Here is a 17,643-nt window from a genome sequence, read left to right on the forward strand (position 1 = left end):
TTGACTAAAAATTTTACACATAAACACAAACATTGTAACGCGATCCACCTCATGACCCTTATAATAGACAAAAAAAAGTAATTAAGATATCGTCGATCTTGTAATATTAGAAATGACATAGTTTGATACCGATCGACTGATGAATATTGAAAGTGCGCAACGATTGTTGAATATTGATAATCATTGAGAAAGAAATTTCAGTTTTATTTTTTGCTCTTGTAAGCACGAAACGATTCAACGATTATTATTATTTGTTTGTTCTTTTTTTGCCCCCTTATTTATTCTTTGAACCAACACTCGGGTCAATTGTGAATATATTATTAGGAAGAGTGTTGTTTAAATACGTTGTGTATAATATGTCATTATCGTATCGCATTTGATTAAGAACGATGAAAAGTAGTAATAACAATATGGATTATATCGAATAACGATAACAATGATATTAATAATAGTAACAACAATAATTATTACAATAATAAATCTTAACCAATTTGTTACACTTATATGTAATTGTCGCATTATTTTCTAGGAGACTATCTGGGATCGATTCGACCTGCCAAATACGAGCAAAGTTGTACCCATACCGTTAGCCATTCCAATCCTTTGCAATATTTACCATCGGCCATTTTACAATTACATGCTTGTGTAGTACGTGAGTACGGACGAATAGTCATAGCATATACATAGAAATAGTAATGGTATCACCTTGATATTGTAGAAAATTGTGTGAATGAACGATTGAGGATTGAATGAGAGAAGCCTGGAAACCGGCAATCAGACGTGCGTCAAGATGGCGGACATCAACACCGGCGACGTGATCGTACGACTCGCACGACGTTCGGTCTTCTTTTGTTCAACGGCTCTAGCCGGATCAGTTCTAGAACATGGAAGAAGTAGGAACAACGTTAATTTGCGGTCCGTCCGAAGTCACGGACACGTTCGTGTTCGAGGTATCATTGAACATTTCAACCGCTCGTTACTTGTCGTTAGAATTATTGTGAATCTCTCATTCATAATTAATCACAGGGTGCACTGCATTGGGCTAGAGAAGGGCGGCGCGTCGTTTACGTGACGCCAGTTCCCCTCGAATCCTTGCCCCCTAGGTATCACGAGAGCGTTGGATTCCGTGGAGAGCATTTAGGGATTCTTCAATTAATAAAATTCATGTGAGTATCGGTGGTAACGAGGTGGCATTACATTGGGGGGGGGGGCATTGGTCGTTAGTCGTATTTGGATAACCTTCCAGGTATCTGCCGGACTATCGAAGCTTGGCAGACATCTTGGTAGACTTGGATACTTTCGTTGCGCCGCCCTCTGTCTTGTTCATCGACAAGTTAGAAAACTACACCCCAAACTCGGGGGATGCTGGTCCAGGTAGCGCTGAATTACTGATCGCTAAAACATGCGCCGTTGCTATGGATACCATGAAAGCCTGCTCTCGAACTCTGAAGAGAAAGGTTCACTTATGCGCAACTTTGCCAGCTGAAGCTCTCGGTAAGGTTCATTCCATTTACTTCGATAATATTTGGCGCTGCTCTATCGACGAGACGAACCCAAGTGATCCTGAGCCTGAGGGGAAGACGATCATCTTCAAAAAGGTTACCTGCGCTATCGATGAACAGGCCTTCAAATTCAAATCCTTGAGGGACGGGACCATCGTTCTGCAAGAAATCTTCAAAGAGGTTTACAAATATGCTTAATTATCTTCCTGTTAATTGTCACGAATGAATCGGTATGAGACTGATTACTCTCCACGGATATATAGAACGATCCACACACATAATCATGTTTTCTTGTTCTCTCGCTATCCACCCATAATCAATTTGTGTTGGAAATATTGGAACGATATTTTTCAAATTACTTCCTAGAACTTTGGTATAGGTATTGTACCCTCGACATGTTTTCTTTCCGAGAAGCTAAGCCAATCGTTTGGCGATATCTAAACGAGCTACACGGTGGACCTGCACTTGGAATTAGGATATGGGAAATTCTTGAAGCATTGCCACAGGTGAATATTCGGACAGAATATAAAACCGATAACTATATGCATATAATCTGTATAATATCGGTGTAAAACGAGCAGATATATTATACTTAGTGGTTAATTCCGCTCATTATAGAAACCGCGTTATTATATTATAATCGTGATTTCGTGTTTAAAAATAATTAGGGACGTATAAATACATCTCAGACTGCATATCAGCTTTCAACGCTTTCGGTTAACCAGTTGCGGTAATAAAATTTACAAGTCCGTCGTTACCGAGCCTCCAATATTTATGGGGAAAACGGTATCTCGACTATATTCTCCCACAAGGGAAAATCCCATCTCTATAATATCAGCTAGATCCTTCTCTTTCTTTTTTTTTTTTAAACAATCCCCATTGTGTCGCGTTCGAAAAAAAAAAAGGTGACGCGGTCTAAATACTCGTATTATAAATCGTTTTTCTCTCCGAAGCTTAAAGGATCCCGCGGGCACCGGTCGCCCCGAGTTCCATCGAAGGTAGGAGGATACGGCGATGGTAATGTAACGGAGCGGAGGAGGAGGAGGAGGAGGAGGTAGGCAGAGGATAGCCTGCGGTGCTGCAGCGCAGAATGCGACGGAGTCAAGTGCATCGGAACGGCTTCGACGGCGTCCCATTGTCTGGGCTATCTCGGCTCCTCGTGGCGACTCGCAGACCTGTTCGGTAAGCCTCGAAACTCCCCTGATTTCCCCCCGTAGGCTCTCCTCGCTCGCCAGGGGGCCGATCCCCGACCCAGGTGTTCAGGTTACTCCGACGCACGTGTCGGTAAAACCTTTCCTTTCCATTCCCTCTCGTTCCTTTCTCATTTTACCGACATGTGTACCTTTTACCTCGGTACCGTTTCACGGAACCAGCCGCCCACCCTTCTTCCACCTAAACCGAAATCCCCCGAAATCCTCCCCGAAAACCTGCCACCGACGTTCCAGGCTAGATTTTTCACACCCCGAACATTCGAGGACCATTACACTTGATGTTCCAATTCCAAATATTGCCGGGGACGTTGTCGTCGAACGGTCTGACGAAATTCACCCAGAGACGTTCGAATTGTACCGGAGTTTATTTTACGCCCGGCGACTACCGCGGGGATAGTGGCTGAGAGTGAGAAAAAGAGCGGAGGTGAAGAAGGAGCGGGGAGGGGGCCTTAGGGTCCGGTGAGACCCCCGCATACCTGAGCGAACAGGTGTGCCAGAGACTGGTAAGCCAGCTATATAGAATCCTCTAGCCTGTTAACTTTAAGTTTGTTGAGTTTGTCGACGCCCAGATCAGGGACGCAACAACCCGGAGCCGGTGAGTTGTTAAACTCCGATCGTGCGAGAGGCCGATAAAGAGCGGCCGCGGTAGGAAGAAGAAGAAAAAAAAAAAAAAAACAACAGGGGAGGGGGGAAAGAAAATGGGCTTTCGAAAATCGCGTATCGTCCGAAATTCGTCGACCGGCGCACAATTTTTTTTCTAGCCGTATCAAAATTTAGCGGTAAAATTATTCCTGGACGTCGTTCCGCGGCGTGGCGGGTGGGAAAAAAAAAGGCGTAAAATATCTCGCCCGATTCCGCCGTCGCGTTTTGTTTCTCCTTAGTAGCGATCATCCGCTTCGGTTTCGCGCGAAAAGCTACATTCCAAAGTCCCCCGCATCGTCGTCGGTTAACAACCAGTTTTCGAAGCAAGAGCAGTTTGATCGGAAGGCCACCGAAATCCTGCAGCGCACACTTTGTCCCCCCGCGATCTTTTTCAACTGTACGGGATACACGCGCATAGATTATTGCGCTCGCGCAGTGCGAAACGTGTGACGAACTCCCGACAATTATTTTTACCATTTTACCGTTATAATTGTCATTAATTTTTAATTATATGCGTACGAAAGAGAAAAGAAAGAAAGAAACAAAAAAAAAACAGGGGAACACAATGCGATTTGTATATTATCGTTGTACGTATACGATATACATGTATGTATATAATTTAGCATCAAGACATATGGCGAATCGCAGCTTCCCCGGTCAATGAAAATAAACCGTTCTTATTCTCTTCCAGTTTTCTTCGACTTGTATAATGTTTCTTTCTCGTTTAAAAAAAAAAAAAAAAAATGAAATGAAATGAAATGAAATAAAATAAGGGAGAAAAAACAAATTTAAACGAACTAAAAAGAAGACTCTCGTGAATCGCGAGAGAGAAAGAGTGTGCGTTATACATACATACAATTGTGTATACACTCGCGCGAAAAAGAAAAAAAAATACAAAGAAGAGGAAGAGTGAAATAAAACGAAGCAAAGAAATAATAAGCGATTGTAAGAATAACATTATTTTCTCTCGTTAAACCGCTTTCATTTTTTCGTTGCAATTTCACGCAAACCGATCGGTCTTATCGTATATTCACGAAACCGGGCTACCGAGTAGCGTGTGGGATGATTGTAAAACGAAACCAACGAAATACGTCCACGTCCATGTTTCGATAGAAATATTTTTTTTTTTTTTTTTTTTTACTTTCGTTTCTTCATTCGCAATTGAGATTAAAAATCGCTCCGATCGTTATTCGGGAGGGGGGGGTGTTGAGCCGAATAAATCAGCAGAGGGGAACGAGGGGCGGGACGAAGGAGGGCCATCGCCGATGAATCCATCGAAATTTGATAAACTTTAAGAAAAAAATGAGAAAGGGCTGATCGAGTGCGCGCATACAAGCATAAATCTGACTGGACGTTGTACTGCTACCAAGAAGAATGCGAGTAAGCCTACCAAGTGGCTGGCAAGTGGCTTGCGAGACACCAACACCATCGTCGTCATCGCCGTCATGATCGTCGTCGTCATCGTCGTCGTCGTCGTCGTCCTCGTCGTCATTATCATCATCACCATCATCATCATCATCATCATCATCATCGGAGCACACGAGCCGCGGCAGCGGCACCAGTGAGAATCGTAGTCAGTTGCTTCCGAGCGTTTGGGTCGACTGGACACAGACGCGCACGAGTACCGGACAACCAACCAACCGATTGACCGATCTCGGGTCTCGTGGCGCGTTAACAAATCGAATCTATATTATTCACGGTATACGAACGACGACGTCGCCATTATTTCATACTCCGATAATCCGTCTAATGACATAGCCTGCTGCCATGTGCGATCATTTCGCTACGTTACCCCCGGGCTCCGTCGAACTCGATCGTATCGTACTTCGGTAGAACTAGCCGTAGATACATCTATATATATATACATGTAAAATAATATCAACGTAGAGAAAAATACGAGTCGAAGATAAATCGGACGCAGAGCTAACAAGAAGAGTAGAGTAAAAAGCGAAAGAGATAAATAAATAAAGGGGGAAAAAAAAATAAGGAAATCGTAATCCGCGGTGCAGTGTGAAATTCACGAGACAGAGAAGGGAAGAGAAACCGAATAGAATTGGTGGTATACACCAGCGATAGTAAAACAGAGTGCCAGTGGTGTGCAGGTGAACGGACAACGTGGTGTCAAGTGTCGTTAGATTTATGCGGATGACAATAAACAGCGAATAACAATTGCAACAACGACGACGATAACTAGAATTTTTTACATCCAGACGTCGCGTGGACAACCGAGCGAACGGAAGGGGAGGAGGAGGGTGTAGGTCGAGGAGGGGAGCGAAACAAGAGGAAGTTCACGATGCTCCCTCGAAAACGTCCTTCCACGTTCACCCTGATATTGTTATTCTTCGCTCTGATCGTAGTTAACACTTCGATAGCCGTTACCACCGCAAAGGTAAGGTACCGCCGCCGGACCCTAGCCGGTGTATCGTTGTAAAAAGTAAAAAGGAGAAGCGAAAAAATTTCAACGGCTTTTCCACACGGATAGCCGTATCCTAATCGCGACGGTTTTTTTTTTTCCAACAACTTTTTCGTACGAACGCGGTGAATTTTAACGTTACACGTATCTCTGTGCGCAATTCAGTAATAACTTGAATCTAACTATTGATATTTTATTATTTTCCTCTCCCGTGATTATGATTTAAATCACGTCAGACCGCGTTTCACTTTTATTGCGCATGCATGCCCATTTTTATATTGCAGAGGATTTTATTTATTGAAATATTCTTACAATCAATGTCCAACTGTCCCATAAGTTATCGAACAGAGCGCAGCTGATCTATCGATCGCTCTATACTTGGCGTAATTGCGCACCTTGCAGCGGTTGTAAGATTGGCATTGAACGGATAATTACGAGAGACGATTACAACGAGATTTCTTTTTTCCTCTTATTTCTTTTTTTATTTTTTATTTATATACATATATATATCCTTTTATTTATTTATTTTATTTATATATCTATCATTATTTTTTCTCCCTTCAATTTCAAATCGTCGACCGATGATTTGTATCAGCTGTAGTGTGTGTTTATATGTAGTTACAACATTGTCCGAGTAAAAATCCTGTATACAGGTTTTTCTTCTTTTCCTTTGGAAACCGGAAATACCGACGATTCCGAATACTTGACTCACTCACGATTTGATTCGCGCTTTTATACTGATATTTTTCTTTCTCTCCTCCTCCTCTTCGTTCCCCTTCGATTCTTTTTTCGCGTATCATATAGATACGCGTTTGCCGAAAGACCGTTGTTTTCGTCTGATTTATTTTATCTCATCGCTAACGCTATTATTTCGATTATTAATAAATATTCGTTTCGTATCTTTCAACGTTCGTACAGGAGACTAGACGTTAATTTTATTATAATTAATCCAATCGCACCTCGTAGATCATAAATTAACGTTCGGCTAGTTTTGTTAAGTACTGTACTGTATACATGCGCACATGTACAGTAGAGACACGATAGTTTTGATCATAATTCAATTATTTACGCAAAGTTTAGGCAAGATTGTTTTTTTTTTTTTTTTTTTACTTCCTTTATTTTTTTCCAACACCGTGCCGTACGGCGTTTTAGAAGGTCATCGCGGCTATGTGGAATCTTGAGTAAATTTATTCTATCCTATCTTTAAATCTACCGGCAAACACACTTATACTTATAAACGACGGTAAAGACACTCCGGGTAATCAAACTTTTTTAATAGATAAAACTATACAGATATTAATTATACAAATATACATACATATATGTATACATATATATATGTACTTATCTAATAAAATTCTACGTGATTTGCGACCGCAATTAATTATTTATATATCATAACTATAACTGACACGTATACCATGTATATAGGTACATGCAAATGTATATATAGAAATATGTGCAGGACATATACGCGAAAAAAAAATTTAATTGATCGATCACCCGTTGATCGCATTATAAAATTGCACACGCTCCCAGCACCTATATTTTATTCAATGCGTTAATCAACGTGTTGTACAATTAGTGAAATATTTTCGTGATTTTTATTTATTTATTTTCCCCTTTTTTCACCACCGGCGTATCTACGTACGTACCTGTTCACCTGTGTACGTACATGTGTGTACCTGCGGCGTATCTGTATCCGTTATTTAACCACACCACACCAAATTGTGTAGCGGGATAAGTTTATTTAGAAAAAAGATAAAGTAACCGCTCAACCAACCCCTCAATGGGTATCGATTAATTTCACGATCCACCTTATCGATTTCTAATTCCAACGTCGTGTGCGTCGTCATTGATACACGTTACAGGAACAATTTATCGCTTCGACTACACAATGAATATTAATTAATTAACGTATAAAATCGTTTCAAATCTATTTCGATCTCAATAATTTTCGGATAATTTGATCATCGCGATTGTATCGATACAATATATTATCATCTAACGCGATGATCCTACGATCGCACGTACGTATGTCCACCTGTATGCGTACGCACACGTATATACTTATATGTACTACAGGTACAGGTATATGTATATATGTATACACGGTTAATTAAAAAGTTGTTTGGAAAGTAGACGAGAGAAGTTTGCGTGCATAAAGATATTCCTCATATTCGATTGACTTCGATCGATCCGACAATGAACGATCGTTTCTCTCTCTCCTTTTCTTTATCAAACCATATTTTCTTTCCTCTCACATTTATTATGCACGGAAGATTTTCCGATTACCGCGTTACACTCTCATGCCAAAAAGGATGTAACCGCGTCGTAGTTAAGGTATAAATAAAATCGAATGAAAGAAAAATAAGTTTATCAATCGAAGAGACGGAAGAGCAAAAGCGATGATCGGTAAATTATTCTGCTAATATGCTGCTGATGCTTCTGTTACATAAAATTGATTTATTTATTCGTACGTACATCTATACGCGTATACGTATAATACAAATATAGTATACGTAGCGCCCGGACACAAAGGAGCCACTGTGTGTCTTGTACTCGTAATTTTTATATTTTACTTATTATTATCATTATTATTACTATTACTGTTGTTGTTGTTGTTGTTGTACTCATTACGGCAATTTATATTTGCGGTAGTTATTATTAATATTATTAAAACCGTCCGTTAATATGTTAATTATGTACGTACACGTTTATTATTAATATTTGGGGATGAACGATAGTGCGTATGGATTATTAGGATTGAAAAGTTTGGGACATACGTGTAATATACGTACATAGATTATGTGTGTATATATAGGTACGTATTTATTACGTGTATAGGTAGGATACATATTGTATTTGCGTTACATAGGATATGGTGTAGTATACCTTAACGATTATGGTAGTGGCGCCAACGAGAAACGATCTACTTGCGAGACGCGTACGCGAGTATCAATCATTTGCATTCAACCCGTGTAACACATCCACGGTTCCCTGTATACGTATATCCGTTGTACACATATTTTTACGTATGTACGCGTATCCTATGTACGCGACGTATGTATGTATGTATGTACGCATTCCGTCCTTATACGCGGTTGTAACAGAACAACTAGCTCCCTATGGTTTGGGACGCGAAGACGTGAGCGTAATTAAATAAATGATTCGGGGCCAGGATTTTTCAATTAAAATAACCAACTACCTACTTCCGTATCGTCACGTGTACATACCCGATTACATCACGTGGGTATTGTTGTACCCGTAACGTTATTCGGCTTCCGATTGTCACGGGTTCGATTAAATTTGTCAATTGTTATATTCGAAGCGGAGAAGAAAAAGATCATCTTTTGTAAGATGTTATGTACGCCTTCCTTTTCGTACGTACACATATGTGAGAATAATTTCGGTTGTATAAACACTTTGTTACACGTTGAGCCAAGTTATAACTATATTACAAGTTTTGCGGTATATTATTAAATTTTCTACGCGATACACATTAAATTATAAATCCAGAGTTGTACGTGTTACGACGTGTACACGTATGTACACACACGTAATGTTATCTTTAGCAGATGATGATTAATCGCGGATGATTAATTTAATCGAAGAATTCATGTATTTATACGTTACACGTGCACACGCGTAAACTCGAGATCGTTCTCAATTCCATGTACCCCGCGTACATAATTACTTACACATTTGCACATGGTGTGTGTAATATAATTTTCTCTTATCTGTCTCTCGTGTCCTGTCGGTGAAACGGATCGTTTCTGCATCCACATAAACGATTCTACACACGTGTGTATATACCATTGAAATTCAATCCGACCGTACGATCAACGTATTTGCGAAAAACCAAAATCTGTACTAAAATCGTGACACTTGGGATTGATTAGCTACACCTCCGTGTACATTATATATATGTATACGCGTATCGTACATAGGTATCTGTACATATTATCGCCGCAGGTTAACGATCATCGGTATGGCCGGTGGTATGCGTGGCATGCGAGTAAAAGACCTTCCCGTCGCCTCTCCCTCTCGGTTAATTTTGAAAGTTTATTTGTTGTTTACTAAATTTTTCGTTATCGCGGGTTATTGTCGTTATATTATCGTCATCGTTACACCGATTATTCGATTCCTTCTTTTTAGCTTTGATGAATTTTTTTTCTTCTTTCCCCCTTTTTTCCTTTTCTTTTATCGGCCAGTGATCCGCCATTGAGACTGCCCGTGGCCGTATACCGTTATAACTTGTACACCTATACACTCACGTCCGCGTACGAATATTATTTATATTTCAACGCATACGGTCATTCATATTTATCGTGTACGAATCTCGTATGTGCTCTCCAATTTTTCTCTTATCGGAATTCGCGTACACTCGTCAAGTTTTTTGAGAGCTGTATTTTTTGCAAACGGCCCGCGGCCCGCGGATCTCTGGAAAACGATCGCTCGTTATCCCCGACTCGTTCGTTTCCACGTTCATTTGCTATTTTGCAGGAGGACTGCAAGCGAAGATTGGCCGAATGTACGATGAGCGGTAGAGCCGGTGTGGCTGTCTGCGGCAGCGACGACGTCACCTATCCGGATCAGTGCAAATTCATATCGAAACAATGCGAGGGTGCTCCTCTCCTGATAAAACACACCGGACCCTGCAGTCCAGGTCAGTATCCTCGTCGCCGTGTTTCGATCACTCCTCGTTCGCATCGAACGCCGTCTTCTCGCGCGAAAACACCTTGGCAAAAAAAAAAGGGGGGGGGGGAAGCCCGAATCGCGATTGAGATTTTCCTCTTCCATCTTTCAAGAAACTCAGCCGTGCTTCACCGCCCGATTGTCCGCGCGACCCGGGGCGCGACCCATGTGCCGATCGGACGGCACTTACGCCCAGGTACAGTGTCACGTGGAAACCGGCTATTGCTGGTGCGTCACGGGCCAAGGTCGTCCAATTCCGGACACGTCCGTGCGCCACCAGAGACCCCGATGTCCGAGGATCGTCCCCGGGGTCGGAGGATCGGCGTCGACGCGTTCCGCCCAACGGAGGAGATCGCCCGCCGCCTCCAAGAATCACAAGCAGTTCAACAACCGTCACAGAAACACCTGCGACAGGGCGGAGAAGACCAAGTTCAACAACAATCTGATAGACAACTTCAAAATCGAATACAGGAGGACCAATATTTCCGCCGATGGTGAGAGGGTCCCGTACCGTTAGCGCGCTACGAATCGCGAGCCGGCGGTTATTTATTTTTTTTAATCGCGGTTTTTTGTTTTTTTTTTTTCTCCATTTACTTCGCAGGCGACAAGAACGTGGAGCGCGTTTTATCCTGGAAATTTATGACCCTCGACAAGGACACCGACGGGTTTTTGGACCGGGACGAATATCGCGAGTTGAGGAGACTCGCGAGGAAGGCCGTGAGGCCGAAAAAATGCGCCAGGACTTTCGCAAGGACGTGCGATTTGAACAGGGACTTGAAATTGTCGAGACAAGAGTGGGGCGCCTGTCTAGCCCTAGATTTCACACGTAAGTCGGAAGCGTCTCGTTATATCGTTCTTTAGTTTTTTGTATTTCTCTTTTTAACCATTGTTCGCTTGCAACCCGCATGTCGTGTATGTATGTATGTATGTATAAAATCGGTCTTTCATTTTTGAAAGAAGTTTTTTGTTCGCTTCTGCGTTTCAAAGAAAAAATGACGAAAACTAATTCTAACAAACGGCTGCGGTATCGCTAGATCGTTAACAGCGTAAGAATATATCTGGAAGGGTAAAAAAAAGTACTTAATCATTTCGCATGATTATGTAACGTTAACCGACTTAATCCGATAAGTAATTTTTCTCCAATTATTTATTCATTCATTTTGTTTCTCTTCGTCAATTTTCATGCGTATGTGTTTTTGGGGCATGCTGACCTCTGTCTCTAAACTCTTTTAATCTGTGTACCGACCCGCTGTAATCTCGTCGAACGAAGCGAACGAGCGTTAATTCATTCGTTTCATTTATTTCTGTTTTTATATTCTAATTAAAATTGAAACGCGAAATCGCCGAGTCACGTACGTATCGCGTCGTTCTGTACCCCCCTAAAGCACAAATGAAAAGTGAGGATATGCGATGCGCTCGACAGGATGTAAGTCGTTTTTCATGCGCTACATCATCGGCGCGTACATGTACTCTTCTTTTCTTCCAATCTTAAATTTTAATGAAATTATTTTCTTTTTTATTTTTTTTTTTCCAATTTTTAATTTTCAAGTTGGCGTTCGTGAATCTTATTATACCGGAAGTTTGCCCACACACGGCACTCGATTAGTACGAAGAAATTGAACCAATTGACCTCGCGTGTGTCACGTGCGTGTGACACTGACGGTAGTCGCGAACATAAGTCCCTCTACTTGTGCTGCTACACACGGTGCGCATTAGCTACAATAATAATGAGAATAATAATATTGAAACCGCAGTTTATAGCCACGATGATCATGATTCTTATCAGTACATACCCAACCCATACACGTCCACATAAAGGTACACATCCATTCGAATATCCTTTGTTGGCTGCACCTACGCTTTAATAAAACATTATTTATATAACTGACGTTGTAACATCGCGATATATATATATACACATATGTTTGAAAATTATTTTTAAACGTAAACTTAATCGGAAAAAAAACAAAAAAAAATTATTAATAATACCATTTCGGTACACGGGATTAAAAACACACGCACACGCGCACATAGCTGTGTAAATTCAACCTGCATCGCCTGACTCGCGTATAATATATATTTTATAAATTATTGATTTTTTTCAAATTTGGATAAAAGAAAACCGTTTTTTTTTTCATTTTTTTTTTTTTTTTTTTTTTTTTTTACCGTGTAAGTTTCACGTGCGATGAAGCTATATTCTGCGATACCTATAGGTACGATTCTCGCTGGCCCGGCTGCGTCTCCTCCAGCCTTGAATCATTCAATCGACCAGATGAATTACTTGTACCAATCTTGCCACATGTACAAAGTGCATTTAAGTGTACACACATGTATACGTTTGATCCCTGTAACGTCGCCCAAAGGACTATAATGATGATAATAATAGTAATAATAACAGTAATGAAATTCTGTCGGTGTTGTAATCGTAATTGTTGCTGCTGCTGTTGTGTTTGTACGTTGCTGTTGTTGCTGCTAGAGCTTTTGTCGTTAGATTTTGATCGATTTCATTTTATTTCTATTCATTTTATTTTATTTTATTTTGTTTTTCTCTTGTTTTCATGTACAATATTAGATCGTAGCGCTGTAAATTGACTGCACAGTAATTTATAATACTTGGTGTAGTAAATGTAAGGAATCGGAAGAAAAAGGGAGTGATCGGAAAAAAAAAAAAAAAGCAAAAAGAAGGAAAAGGAAAAATAACATTGTTGCTGATAATATTGCATATATTATAATATGTGAATGACATAGACAATTATATAGGTAAGCCAGTCGGCTGAGTGACATCATTATTATCATTTAGTACGTTTGTTCTTGTCGCTGAACCCAGGCGCAGATGAGCGCGCTGAGGTCCCTGAGGCGCAGAGGACCCGCGCCACTGACCAAGGTAACTTCCATAGACTTAATTTGCAATTAATTGCAATGACTTTAACAAGTTTCTTATTGTTTTTAATTTTTTTTTTTTGTTTTGATTTATTTGTTCCCCGAACAATTCGAATTCTAGTCATTTTTCACATGATTTTTCGAACTGTACCTACACATTATTTTATCTATTTCATTCTGAAAACTGACGGAGCGCAACAATTCGGCCATTAGTAATTATTGAATATGTATACGGTATGTATTTTATATATATGGATTGGAAGAAAGCAGCAAACGATTTTCGAAATTCTCAGGAAAAATCTTCTTTAATTTATGTGTAACGTCATTTTTACATTTAAAAATTAATTGCGAAGTATATTTGTTTTTTGTTTTTTTTTCTCCATTTTTTTTACTATTTTTTACAGCCCAAAATCCGTGTCAGATTTCAGTATATGCGTAGCTGTAGATATTTTTTTTCTCTCCCATCATTAATTCCATTAGTTGTTTTTTTTTCGTGCACGTACCAACCCCTCTGTGACCCCAAAAATAATAGGCAACCTCAAAAAATTACCGCAGCTTTTATACACAGACACAGAATAATGTTGAAAATGAGATGGTAAAGGAGTGTGAAAAAAAAAAGAAAAAAAGTATATTTAACAAATTTCATCTGTCATAAAAATATATTTAAATACATACGCTCCATGTGCTTGTATATAAAAATGGAATTGCATGTGCTTTGTGAAGAAAGAAAAAAGAAAAAAAGAGACATATATAATTACACAAACGTTCATTGGGTGCGGTGAAGGATTTTTGTGAATTAATGAAAAATATTGGACAGTTTTATTTCGTTTTTTCCCCCTTGTTATGGTTGTTTTATTTCGAAGGAACATACGATGAACGAATAATTAATTTCATTGAATTTCGTTGAACAGTTCTGATAGGAAATCAAGGAACCCACCGACCTACTTTTATAGAAGAAACGGCAGATCCTAAGGAGGAAACGGAAGGTTGTAGGAAAAATATTTTCAATAATTTACAGTGCATTCCACGTCAAAAGGGCTATTTTTTTCCAAAATATTCTTCGAACACGATGAAACTCTTTCGACGTCTTGAGATATCTCGATGGGAACAATTCGTAGCTTAATTCGCTCAACGGATTCGTGTTCCTGAGGTCAAAAGACGTTAGAAAAGCGTCGTGCAAACTTCACTTTTGGCCCAAAAATCGAAGAAATCCAAAGGGGTACCCCTTGGATTTTGATCGATTTTGGGTCGAAAAAAAAAAAAAAATTATTTTATATGCTATCTTTATGTATTTTGCTCTCAGGAATCCGAAATCATAAGTTGACTTAGTCTATTTATGAAATTGATCTAGTTATCGCCAATTTTTCGCTTTTTGGAGCATAAGAATGGAGATATCTCGAAGGGAAAAAATCCTAGCTCAATTTGGACAACGGATTCGTGTTCCTGAGGTCAAAATACATAAGAAAAGTGCCATACGATCAATTTTGAAAAATAAAAATTTTTTGTCAAAATTTGAGATTTTTCCAAGGGGTACCCCTTACGATTTTTTCAAATTTTGACCAAAAATTTTTATTTTTCAAAATTGATCGTATGGCACTTTTCTTATGTATTTTGACCTCAGGAACACGAATCCGTTGTCCAAATTGAGCTAGGATTTTTTCCCTTCGAAATATGCCCATTTTTATGCTAAAAAATACCTAAAAACGGTGATAATTCGATAAATTTTACAGATAGATCAATTTTTCTTCTAGATTTGGATTCCTGAGCTCAAATTATATTCAAACAGACCAAAAAATAAATTTTTTATTTTTGACCCCAAAAAGCTGGAAATTGGCGATAACTCGGTCAATTTTACAGATAGGTCGATTTTTCTTCCAGATTCGGATTCCTGAGATCAAAATACATAAGAAAATCGTATTAGACCCAATTAAAACAATGATTTATTTTTTGCTCAAAAATCGATTTTTTTTTTTGGCTTTTCAAGGGTAATCTCATGTATAATCAGCTCAGGAATCCAAATCTGAAAGCCAATATCATCTACTCATGCAATCGATCGAGTAATCATCAATTATTCGCTGTTGGGAGCAGAAAAATTAAGAAATATCGATTGGTTTTAGTCGTAGAGCCACTTTGATTCGTCGCAATCCATGCATGGGTCGAAATATTCGAATTCCTCAATTTACCAACTAGTCGGAGCTTTGCTGGAGTCAGGTAGCCACGAGCCGAGGGGGTTTGTTGTGGGGCGTCACCTCTGCTCAGCCCTGAAGGTGACGTCTCACAACAAAGCGCTACGCTGCTGGCTGCGCTGATTCCAGCGTAGCTCGGGTTCGCTCGTAGACCAAAAAATTCGAATATTTTGACGCAGAGATATTCTTAACGTTATACAAAAAACGATAAAATGACGATAACTCGGTCAATTTCTTAGATAGATCAATTTTTCTTTCAGATTCGGATTCCTGAGGTCAAAATACATAAGAATACACTAAAAAATAATTTTTTTTTCTTTTACCCCAAAACCGAAAAAATCCAAGGGGCACAAGGGGTAAAATGGATCGTGTGACGTTTATACAGCGTATTTCGACCTCAGGAACACGAATCCGTTGACCAAATTTAGCTACGAATTTTTCCCTTCGAGATTTACCCCTTGGAGTTTTTTTCGATTTTGGGGTAAAAAATTAACATTCTTTTTCATTCGGGTTACCATGATATTCTTATGTATTTTGATCTCAGGAATCCGAATCTGAAGGTCGAATTGATCGAGTTATCGTTAATTCATCGCTTCGAAATGTGAAAAATCAAGGATATCTCGATGGGTTTTAAGCACACAATTAAACACATCACATTTTGCCCCCAAAAAAATATGTTTATCCCTAGTAATATTAACTGGTTCATTAATAAAACCCTTTGACCTGAAATGCTCTTTATATATCTATTTGATTTGTCAATTTGGATTTGGTCTCCAATTTTTGTGTATCTATGTGTGCGCAGCGAATGATTGTATATCAGATAGAAAATCGGTACTCGAAGATCAGAAGCAAAATGCGGAATCGAAATTTTACGTTCCCCAATGCACTCCGGACGGAAGATACAGCAAGGTACAATGTTATTCCGGTTATTGTTGGTGCGTTTATCAGGATTCGGGAAAACCAATTCCTGGCACTTCCGTCAAAGATGGAAGTCCAAATTGCAATCCCGTACCGGAACCGAACAGACCGATGAAGGGTAATTTACAAAAATTAAAAAGCAAATAAAAAGGAACAAAGAAGTATTGGGTAAATCAAAAAAAAATCATCAATAATTTGACAACACAGGTTGCCCAGATCTCAAGAAACAGGCGTTCCTCAAAGACCTGATGGATCTCATGCAGAAAAAAATGAAAGCCTCAAGTACAGAGTCTGACGAGACGACTCTCAAGTGGCAGACATCAAATGAAGAAAGAATAGCAACTTGGCACTTCGTTATGCTCGATAGAAACAAGAATAAGGTATACAAACTTCGATGAATGTATCGTTTCAACGTACGGATTTTATCGTCAAACGAAAAATTAAGTTTTCTTACTCTCCTTATTTCATTGATTCAACTTAGGTGTTGGAAAGAAAGGAATGGAAAAGTTTTCGCACAATGGTTGCGAATAACAGACAATTGCGTAGATGTGGTAAAAAATTACCGAGGTATTGCGACGTGAACAACGACAGAAAAATCAGCATGACCGAATGGTTGAACTGCCTGAACGCTCAGCGAATTATGCCAGGTATTATTGAAATATAAATATCATACATTTTCCTTCTTTCTATCTCGCCTATCCCTCGATAATGCAATTTTTACGGCACAAATAGTGACGCCTTATTCCACAGCCGACAGTCCGACGAAGACGCCAGCCGAGAAGATCAAGAGAAAAGGACCGAATCCTATCGATCAGATTTTAATTGCTGACTAAAAATGGAAGAAGAAGAAGATGATGAAAAAACAAAAACTATCTTGTGATATTTGTATGGAATTTTGAGGATTACCTATACTCTGCGTATATTGGCGCATATTTTTAAATATAACTATATAAAATATTACTAATAATAATAGATGATTTGGATAAAAATTCATATACACATATATAATAACGTATATTACATATACCTATAGTAACAATACCCCGGTAATATCAACACGTGCTAGCTTGAAAAAATTTATTTTTACTTTTATATCCAGTGACGAATAATTATCTTCTCTAACCCGAGTCTCGTTTCCCTTAAAAATGTATAAATATTTACCGCCGCGTTAGTCGCGAGAAAGGAAGAATAAT

General features: G+C 39.3%; 2 protein-coding genes across 6 annotated transcripts; both read left to right on the plus strand.

Moving 5' to 3' along the window:
- The first annotated feature begins 64 nt into the window (after nucleotides 1-64).
- On the plus strand, nucleotides 65-3,088 carry LOC105684989. 2 transcript variants are annotated; one of them, XM_048659361.1, is made up of 6 exons: nucleotides 65-950; nucleotides 1,027-1,166; nucleotides 1,247-1,682; nucleotides 1,917-2,008; nucleotides 2,456-2,684; nucleotides 2,948-3,088. In XM_048659361.1, exons 1-4 carry the CDS (start codon nucleotides 885-887, stop codon nucleotides 1,941-1,943), a joined length of 669 nt encoding a protein of 222 aa, XP_048515318.1. In that variant the 5' UTR covers nucleotides 65-884; the 3' UTR covers nucleotides 1,944-2,008; nucleotides 2,456-2,684; nucleotides 2,948-3,088. The 2 variants fall into 2 exon arrangements, with proteins under 2 accessions (XP_048515318.1, XP_048515319.1); XM_048659362.1 differs by having other exon boundaries at nucleotides 1,247-2,008.
- LOC105684981 (SPARC-related modular calcium-binding protein 2) lies at nucleotides 3,080-17,305 on the plus strand. Of its 4 annotated transcripts, XM_020851807.2 has the most exons (11): nucleotides 3,080-3,216; nucleotides 5,566-5,744; nucleotides 10,275-10,437; nucleotides 10,580-10,960; nucleotides 11,068-11,292; nucleotides 13,267-13,350; nucleotides 14,258-14,332; nucleotides 16,335-16,568; nucleotides 16,658-16,830; nucleotides 16,932-17,097; nucleotides 17,183-17,305. In XM_020851807.2, the coding sequence occupies exons 2-11, from the start codon at nucleotides 5,649-5,651 to the stop codon at nucleotides 17,281-17,283; spliced, it is 1,698 nt and encodes a 565-aa protein (XP_020707466.2). In that variant the 5' UTR covers nucleotides 3,080-3,216; nucleotides 5,566-5,648; the 3' UTR covers nucleotides 17,284-17,305. The 4 variants fall into 4 exon arrangements, with proteins under 4 accessions (XP_020707466.2, XP_048515304.1, XP_048515303.1 ...); XM_048659347.1 differs by lacking the exon at nucleotides 3,080-3,216 and having other exon boundaries at nucleotides 4,627-5,744; nucleotides 13,294-13,350; XM_048659346.1 differs by lacking the exon at nucleotides 3,080-3,216 and having other exon boundaries at nucleotides 4,629-5,744; nucleotides 17,201-17,305.
- The last annotated feature ends 338 nt before the right edge of the window (nucleotides 17,306-17,643 follow it).

Source organism: Athalia rosae, chromosome 8, assembly GCF_917208135.1.
Source record: "Athalia rosae chromosome 8, iyAthRosa1.1, whole genome shotgun sequence".
Taxonomy (NCBI): Eukaryota; Metazoa; Arthropoda; class Insecta; order Hymenoptera; family Athaliidae; genus Athalia; species Athalia rosae.

Coding starts and splice junctions, on each gene's coding strand:
- LOC105684989 (XM_048659361.1), top strand. CDS start 885: ATGGAAGAAGTAGGAACAACGTTAATTTGCGGTCCGTCCGAAGTCACG. Junction 951..1,026: donor CGGACACGTTCGTGTTCGAG/GTATCATTGAAC, acceptor AATTAATCACAG/GGTGCACTGCATTGGGCTAG. Junction 1,683..1,916: donor TGCAAGAAATCTTCAAAGAG/GTTTACAAATAT, acceptor CTTTCCGAGAAG/CTAAGCCAATCGTTTGGCGA.
- LOC105684981 (XM_020851807.2), top strand. CDS start 5,649: ATGCTCCCTCGAAAACGTCCTTCCACGTTCACCCTGATATTGTTATTC. Junction 14,333..16,334: donor TCCTAAGGAGGAAACGGAAG/GTTGTAGGAAAA, acceptor ATGTGTGCGCAG/CGAATGATTGTATATCAGAT. Junction 16,569..16,657: donor ACCGAACAGACCGATGAAGG/GTAATTTACAAA, acceptor TTGACAACACAG/GTTGCCCAGATCTCAAGAAA.